This window comes from Mandrillus leucophaeus, unplaced genomic scaffold, assembly GCF_000951045.1.
Source record: "Mandrillus leucophaeus isolate KB7577 unplaced genomic scaffold, Mleu.le_1.0 Scaffold296, whole genome shotgun sequence".
NCBI lineage: Eukaryota > Metazoa > Chordata > Mammalia > Primates > Cercopithecidae > Mandrillus > Mandrillus leucophaeus.
In genome coordinates this window covers 1,233,148-1,241,729 of record NW_012103098.1, presented here as the reverse complement: position 1 = coordinate 1,241,729, position 8,582 = coordinate 1,233,148, and the positions used below count along the sequence as shown (strand labels likewise).

The 8,582-nt window shown below is 40.8% G+C and overlaps 1 protein-coding gene across 1 annotated transcript; it reads right to left on the bottom strand.

The window, feature by feature from the left end:
* Positions 1-795: 795 nt before the first annotated feature.
* LOC105543973 (selenoprotein K) lies at positions 796-7,858 on the bottom strand. The gene is made up of 5 exons (XM_011986172.1): positions 7,640-7,858; positions 4,195-4,285; positions 2,659-2,742; positions 1,642-1,728; positions 796-1,381 (listed from the first exon to the last, which is right to left on the bottom strand). The coding sequence occupies exons 1-4, from the start codon at positions 7,656-7,658 to the stop codon at positions 1,647-1,649; spliced, it is 276 nt and encodes a 91-aa protein (XP_011841562.1). The 5' UTR covers positions 7,659-7,858; the 3' UTR covers positions 796-1,381; positions 1,642-1,646.
* Positions 7,859-8,582: the final 724 nt, after the last annotated feature.

Below are 8,582 nucleotides of genomic sequence, written 5' to 3'. Positions count from 1 at the left end.
AAAAAAAAAAAAAAAAAACGGACACATAATTGAAGTGGCCAGCAAACTGTTATCCTTATCTTGAAAGCTGCATTGTAATTGCTTCTTTATCCTGAACACTGGTATCTTATGCCACAACATCCCATTTCCTGACAAACAGGGTTGAATAAATGCTGATAAATCAATATAAAAAAGGCTTTCACCTGAACACTTGGTTTCAAAGCCTATTAAACACTAGAAGTAGAGTTATCTGTATTCATTTTTCCAATAAATATTTATTTCCAGTAAGTACTACATGACTATCTTACATGTGGTCACTATTCAAAGGACTGGGGTAAAGACAACAAAATTCCTAGTCTCAGAGCTTCCACTCTAGTCAAAGCATGTAAGTTATCAGTATGCAGATGGATTTTAAAGCCAGTAGGCAGTATATTGAGCAACGCTATAGAGTGCAAATTTGGCAAGATAGCATGGAAGCCCATTTTATTTATCTATTTATTTTGTTTGAGATAGGGTCTCACTCTGTCGCCTAGGCAGGAGTACAGTGGCGTGCTCACAGCAACCTCCACCTCCCGGGTTGAAGCGATTCTCCTGCCTCTGCCTCCTGGGTAGCAGGGATTATAGGTGCACACTACCACACCTGGCTAATTTTTGTTATTTTAGGTTTCGTCATGTTGCAGGCTGGTCTCGAACTCCTGAACTCTGGTGATCCGCCCACCTCAGCCTCCCAAAGTGCTGGGATTACAGGCGTGAGCCACCGCGCCAGGCCGAAGTCCATGATTTTAAAGACTATTTAGTAAATTTCTATTTTGTAGCTCAGTTTTGTTAGCTATGGCTTTATAAATACCCTGATAATTATATTTGGTAGCAAATCAGACACAATGTATTAAAGATTGATGAGACAAATATATTAAAGATAAAGATTAATTCAAGAGCACAGATATGATATGCATACTACTGAAATAAATAGTGTGATTTATAAATGAGAAAAAGTTAACAATGAACAGTATTTCAGAAGTTGAAACGGTGACACTAACAGTGCTAAATACACAGGATTTTATTCATTTTCTTCAGATTGTTTTTTCGTGAATATAAAGATGAGGAGTCCACTCTGCAACCTAAAAATATTTACTTATTAAAACTATATTAATACTTTAATAAACTATACAAAAAGGTCATGAGACAAACATCTGCATTTATGGAACTGCATGTCAGTCAGGCCAGTTCCCTGTAGAGGGAATTCCTAGCATGACCTCATTCATCTGTGAGGACACAGAGCAGTCCTTGTTTAGACAGACACATTCATCTACTGCTCAGCATGGTCGGCCTTCCACTTCTTGATGGTTTCCTTCTGCTGTGAATGTGCATGTCCAGTTGTCTGCTTCTTAGAGCAGACATTTACCTGAAAATGTTACAATAATTAGTTACTGGTTATTAATTTGGATCTGTGTGAAAAGCCCAACCTATTACATGTTATAAAACCTTTCTCAAAAGACATTTTGATAATAAGGCCAGTGAATTTTTCAAGGGTTAAGATAACAAATATATTTCCAAATAATGTCTGAGTAATTATAAGCTGTTGGGCAACTTCTTAAAGAAAACGTTACTACAGAAGCATTTTCAAAACAAAATCCTACAAAAGAATTTCAGATCTGAAGTTACCTTCCTCATCCACCCGCCATTGGAGGAGGACTAGGGCCACGCAGATGATTGATTCTACCCATTCTTCGGGGAGGGTTTCCCGGTGGCCTAATAAAACAAAAAGTTAGTATCTACTGTTTGATAGACACAACTTTGTCTCCTTTTAAAAGCACTCAACTAGACCCTTTTCTTTTTCAGCACCCGCATGATCCTAAAACACAATTTAAAATAGAAACTACCATTTTAGGTCAGGAGGCAAAAATAAAACACTTAAAGGGACCAGATATATAATGCACACAAGGAACTGAGTCAAGAAAGGATTGTGATGAACTGAACAGCACCTCCAGTAATGCCCCAGTGAAACCCAGCTCCAGCTGATTTTTGCCAGGTAAAAACATAAGCCTAGCCCAGTGCTAGTTGATCTTGATCTTTAAGGCTTTTTTTTTAATTTAGAGACGGAGTCCCACTCTGTCTCCAGGCTGGAGTGCAGTGGCACAATCTCAGCTCACTGCAACCTCCACCTCCTGAGTTCAAGCAATTCTCCTGCATCAGCCTCCTGAGTATCTGGGACTACAGGCGCACACCACCACACCCAGCTAATTTTTGTATTTCAGTAGAGACGGGGTTTCACCATGTTGGTCAGGATGGTCTCGATCTCTTGACCTCGTGATCTACCCGCCTTGACCTCCCAAATTACAGGCGTGAGCCACCGGCACCTGGCGGTCTTCTAAGTTTTTAATTAGCAACTGGAAATCCAGATGTTAAAAAGAAATCTTTAGATTTTAATGTTGGTCATCAGTTTTCATCCTCTAATTTAGACTTTTCCCATGGGATATTTGATGTATATTTTAGTTTTGTCAGATTAACTCTGATTATTAACAAATCAGAGGCAATTTGACTTTTACAGTAATGCATTAATTTTCTAAAACAGGATTTAAACTCTTAATTTCCACAAATCTAACTCTATCTACCTAAAATATCTAATTTAATTAAGATATACAAAGAGATAAAAAGAACTATCAATTTAAAAAGCTGTACCCTCTTCCATCATCATATCTGGAATCAGATGAGTTTCCATAGCTTCTTCTTTTTTTCACATCTTGCTGAAGCAGAGTTTTGAAACTGAAACAAGGGGCAGAAAACAACAAAGGTATAACTTTTGACAACATTATAAAATATATTTCCATGGTTTTTAACTCTCGTCTCTGTAAGAGGATTACTAAACCCACTTAGCTCCTAACCCACATTTCTTGCAGCCAGCTGGACAACACCATTGAACTTAAGCATGTGTCTAAACTGAATGCGCCATGTTGTGCACCAAATCCACCCTTCCTTGTATTTCTTATTTGCTAGTAACTCCCCTAGACAGAGCATGAAACCAGAGTCATCCCTGACCTCCACTTTAAATCAGCCATCGGGTTTTTACAGTGTCTCATGTTCATTTCCCCTGCAAAAGTCTACCTAACATCTTGGGGAAGGAGGGGCCGAGGGTGGTGTGGCAAAGGCACAGGGCTTCTGGGAATCCATTTAAATGGAATTTTTAAAAATGATTCGTAAAATTATATGGAAGGATTTAACTGAGTTTATAAAGTGCTTTTATAAACAACATGGAGTAGGTGAAATTTGTAAAAGAGTAAGTTTTGGATTGGGTAACTTAGGGCCTCTCTTGTGCCCTGTTGTATTTTTCTATGGAACCATCTCTTCCATTTTACATTCTACACCATCAAATTTATGCTATATACAGCCATAAAATTTAATTTCCGAGACCACGGCTAAGATCAAATTAAGCATAAAGACCACGGCCTGATACTCAAACTTCTTCATCCTTCATGTGGTTTCCTTTATCTGGGATAACTTCCTCTGATGGTCACCTCCCACAGTCATGCCCACCGTTGCAATATGAAGATATTTACTGACAGTAAAGTCAATGAAAAAAGAGTCTGTCTCCCATATCTTTCCATCCCTACAGTTCTCTGATCATGAGACACTCAAATATATATGTTCAAATTTAGGAATAGGTAAGACTTCTTAATTGTTGATGAACAATTCTAACAAACAGCATGTAAAAGACCAAAACATGCATTTATCTAGTAACTGCTTACAATTATGAAGACATTTAAACTTTTGTCTCCTTTACCAATTCTAGCCCTTCATTATAAAAAACTTCACTAGTTTGGAATTTTTTTTAAAAAAAGGATATAAAACCCTTTATTTACCTGTTATATAATATGGAATGAATGTTGCACGCACACACAAAAAAACAAGAATAGTAGAGAGAAAGTGAGGCCCAGTCATTTAGCATTAGAATGGACAGACCCAGCCATAGGTTGAAGTAGTTACCACCAAGGTTAAGACGTGGTCAAGTTTACCAATCCAATTAACATATACTCATAAGATGTCTGGTGGTAGCAGCTTTATTACTAAAGTCTATTTCCCTGTGTAAATCTATTTTTAAAATTGCAAAAGATAACTGTTTCAGGAAAACTGAGCTTATTTAAGATACCTAACATAATGCACACAATGGACTCCTGTCAACTTAAATATCAGGGCAATTAAAAGCACTTCTATACTTACAACAAAACCACAAACTCAGCTATTCCCCAGAAGAAATCTGTTATCAAAGATAATCTCCATGGAGACTGACTCCGGCTGTCCAACACTTGTCCTACAGACAAGAATTAAAGAAACTTTAGTGAGTGCTACAAATCCCTAACCCAAGGGGCATCACGTTTAGTTAGGTAACAATGACTGACTTGGGTTTCAACTTGCCCACTGGTCCAAATGGCCAACACCAGAAGAAATCTGTGAGCATCATTCCAAGGAAATGTTGGGAGGAGTAATGTTCCATTATCTAGGGACATTCCTCTAGTATGTCAAAAGTCTACTACAGTTTATAAACTTGGTGGGTGACTTCATTCTATTCAACTACTTTCTCTCTTTCTATAAATATATAACAAAGGCTGGGCACGGTGGCTCATGCCTGTAATCTCAGCACTTTGGGAGGCCAAGGCAGGCGGATCACGAGGTCAGGAGATTGAGACCATCCTGGCTAACACAGTGAAACCTCGTTTCTACTAAAAACTATAAAAAATTAGCTGGGCATGGTGGCACACACCTGTAGTCCCAGTTACTCAGGAGGCTGAGGCAGAAGAATTGCTCGAACCCGGGAGGCAGAGGTTGCAGTGAGCCCAGATTGCGCCACTGCACCCCAGCCTGGGCGACAGAGCGAGACTTGTCTCAAAAAAAAAAAAAAAATTGTTTTACATATATATGTGTGTGTATATATGTATATGTATACATATATAACATATTTTCTGTAAAACAATATATATTATATATGAAACAAACATTTATCATGGTTTAAAAATGTAACAATGGTTACCAATCATTAACCATTTTAAAGAGTACAGTTCTGTGATATTAAGTACATTCTACATTGATGTACAACCATCATCACCATCCATCTCTAGAACTTTTTCATCTTCTCCAGCTGAAACTCTATACCCATTAAACCCTGATTCCCATTACCTTCTCCACCCAGCTCCTGGCAACCACCATTCTACTTTCTGTCCCTACAAATTTGACTCCTCTAGGAACCTCATAAAAGAAGAATCATACAATTTCTGTCCTTTAGTGACCAGCTTTTCACTTGGCATGTCTTTAAATTTCATCCATGTTGCAGCATGTGTCAAAATCTCCTTCCTGAAGGTTGAATAATATATCCTTGTATGTATATACTACATTTCGTTTACCCACTCATATCTGTCGATGGACACTTGAGTTGCTTCCACCTTCTGACTACTGTGAATAATGCTGCTATCAACATGGGTGTAAAAATACCTGTTTATTCAAGTACTTTGAAGAAACATATGGGACAGGTGAATATAAAGGAATGCTCACACCACTTCCATATTCCTAAACGTGTTGAGTATTTTCATTTACAAAGTCTCTTGCCTGTATAAAAAGATTGCTTATTCATACTCTTACAAGGCTTTGGAATCAATTATTTTTATATAATTCTTATAAAGAGTGTGTATGCTCTAAGTAGTAAAGAGAATTTGTCTTGTTCTTCATTAAAATAACTACTGTTTTCTATAATTGCATACTCTTGATTCTAATAAACTCTCGTTTTATCTTAAGCAAAACTGGATCTATTTTTCAAACCACTTTAATACAAGCTATAACATAATTTGGTACACTATCATTTCAGCCTTGCAAATCAAGATGTCAGAATATTTGGGGGGAAGAATAACTGTCAACTACCTCTCCTTTCCATTATCCCAAGAGTTAACCCCAATCACCTCTACCCACTCCACGAGGGTTTACTTTTGTCTTCTTGACCAGCTTAATTTCAGATATCCACTTGGATCTAAGCTCTCACTGTGCTACTGAGAGCAAGGGGTTACAAAACTTTAGAGGATGGATGACAGGCTTAGTTCTCTGCCTCTTACTAGCTCTGCTTCGTTGGCTGACGTGACATTTTCTTTCTCCAACAAAAAGTATTCCAGGGCTAGCCATCACATAAGATTGTTGAGAGGAAAAAAAAAAAGTCATCTGACAGTAAGAGAAAGATTTTGTCCATTAAGTGCTGATAATACAGTCCTAAGAAGGTGGATCTAATTGGAACCTGTCATTTCTTCCTCTGTGACTCAATCTTGCTTTTCCACTTTCCCTTTCTGAAGGCAGAATGTCCCTTCCACCAATATCCCCAGAGAGAAGTAAGGTGTTTGAATGCAGTTGCGTTTCTCAACTCTTAAAGTGCGATAAAGGGTCCTAATCGGCTATTTATGTGGACCAAATAAAATAATGCGAACACAGTAAGACACAACAAATACAAGGAATTATTCAATGATTCATACAAAAGCTTCCAGCCTTAAGCTTATATCACAAAGGCTAGGAAACAGGCTATAAAACAGACTAAAGTCTGAAAGCGCCCAAAACTAAGATGGAATTTTGATGCTTTTCTGTAGTGTCCATCAATCTACTTGTTTCAAAGATTTTTAAGTGGGAGATGAGGAAGGGAGATTTTGAAAAGTCAAGAAATGCAAAAGTGCACTCGGCCAGAAGGCTTCTCATCGACTACCTTACTCGTCTGTGGAGAAAAACAGATGACTCAAATAGAACCAAGACCTAGTTCCAGTGATCCACAACTCCTTGTTAAGGCTGCACCAAAAAATTTCACCTGAGTCAAACAGGTGGGCAGGCAGCTCTAGCATTGATCTGACACAGTCATGTCCTTCCTTTTCGGTCATCTTCTTTGTGAGGTCGCAGAATTAAGTCTCTCGGATTCTCCATTCCGGTAATAATTAACTTGCTCCTAGGGGAAGATAGTACTTCTTCCCGTGCCCCTTGAAATTCGAGCAAAATGTTCCATGTATGACTAGCTACCCTCTCCTGGGGAAAAAGCCTATGCAAAGCTTTCATCTAATTATCATCCTAGGTCGGCTCGATCTTTTTACACGTTGTAGAAAGAGGCAGCAAAGTAGATAACAAGGACGCTGACGCCAGCCTACCTGGGTTCGAATCCCGACTCAGCCATTAACTGTTACCTCTGTGATCCTGGGCAAGCTATTTAATCTATCTGCGCCTCAGAGTTTCCACCCGTAAAACAGGATTCAATGTGACGATAAGCAAATAACTGAAACAGTGCCCAGGACACAAGCGCTACGTGTACAGCATCGACGTCCTTGTCCTCACTAGTTTTAAGGATACCGACACCCGAGAGGAAAGACCACCCTCGCAAATCCACAATCAAGCGCTTGCTATACTAAGGCGGGGTTGCAGAGCTCCCAATACTCAGCGTGAGGCCAGCGGGACCTCGGCCCCCGACTGCCGGCTCGGACACCATCTGGTGAGGCGCCACAAGCAGGGGCGACTTCGCGTCCAGCTACGCCCGACCGCGGAGCGCTAAGCCCGGGGAAGCCGCACCGGGTCCAACACTCAGCGAGCGACGATGAAAGGAACCTGGGGTCCGATCTTACAAGTCACCGGTCGAAGCCACAGTCCGCTCTCAACTTACCGTTCGAGATGTAAACCATCTTCTCCCACTACCCGGCTTCAGATCGACAGGGCGCCTGGCCCCTCTCGGCTTCTGTATCTCCCTCTGCTCCCCGCCCTTCGAGCGTCACAGGACGCGATTAGACAAAATGATGACGAGGCCTAAGGTAGGCAGAGCCCATTGGCTGCTGAGAGAGACGCGCCCCCGATGGGCGTTTTTGCGTCGTCACACCGGCGACTTCCGGTTAGGGGAGGCCGGCTGAGCGGACAACCGGATATGACGTTAAGCACTGCCCTATAAGCCCTCGGTTTCCAGTCCTCTATTCAACTTGATCGCGCGGAGTTGGTTTGCACCGCCCGGGAGGGGAAGATATTTTCTCGTTGATTGATAGGCTCCAGGTCGGGGTAGGAGAGGCTGTCCTGTATGAAGTGGCTTGAAGGGCCGCTGACAGGAGAAAATGCTTCCGAATTTTCCAGACATGTTGAGGTTTGAGGGTGCTGAGCTTGTGAGATTTGGTAGGAGGGTGCTGACTACACGTTAAGGAATTTTATTGTCACGCCTTTGGGAATATACTGCCAGGCTCCTCCTAGATATATTCAGTCTCTTTCAGATAAACATCTCTACCTTTGTTCACCAGAAACTGAGTTTTTCTTAGCCTTTTGAGAGGCAACTGGAACTGTAGACTCTTTCTCTGCTTGTTTCTTATTGATGGCGACTGCTTATGACCACTTTGTTGACAGACGAATTAGAAGGCATGTCTTGGACATTCACTAAATGTGAACCACATACTATGGATATTTACTCTGCTCCAGCCACTGGGCTGCTTCTGTTCCTTGAACGTGGCCATTTCATTCCCATCTCAAGGCCTCTGCACTTCGCTGTTCTTTCAGCGTGGAGACCTAATAACTGCTTCCTTTGGCTTTCCTCCCCCCCGCCCCAGTTCTCAAGCCATGTGTCATCTCTT

What these genes read in the sequence shown, in the direction of transcription:
- LOC105543973 (XM_011986172.1), bottom strand. An exon ending in GCTGAGTTTGTGGTTTTGTT is followed by an intron (nt 2,743 to 4,194) that starts GTAAGTATAGAA and finishes CCCTTGTTTCAG; the next exon opens with TTTCAAAACTCTGCTTCAGC. An exon ending in AGATATGATGATGGAAGAGG is followed by an intron (nt 1,729 to 2,658) that starts GTACAGCTTTTT and finishes TTGTTTTATTAG; the next exon opens with GCCACCGGGAAACCCTCCCC.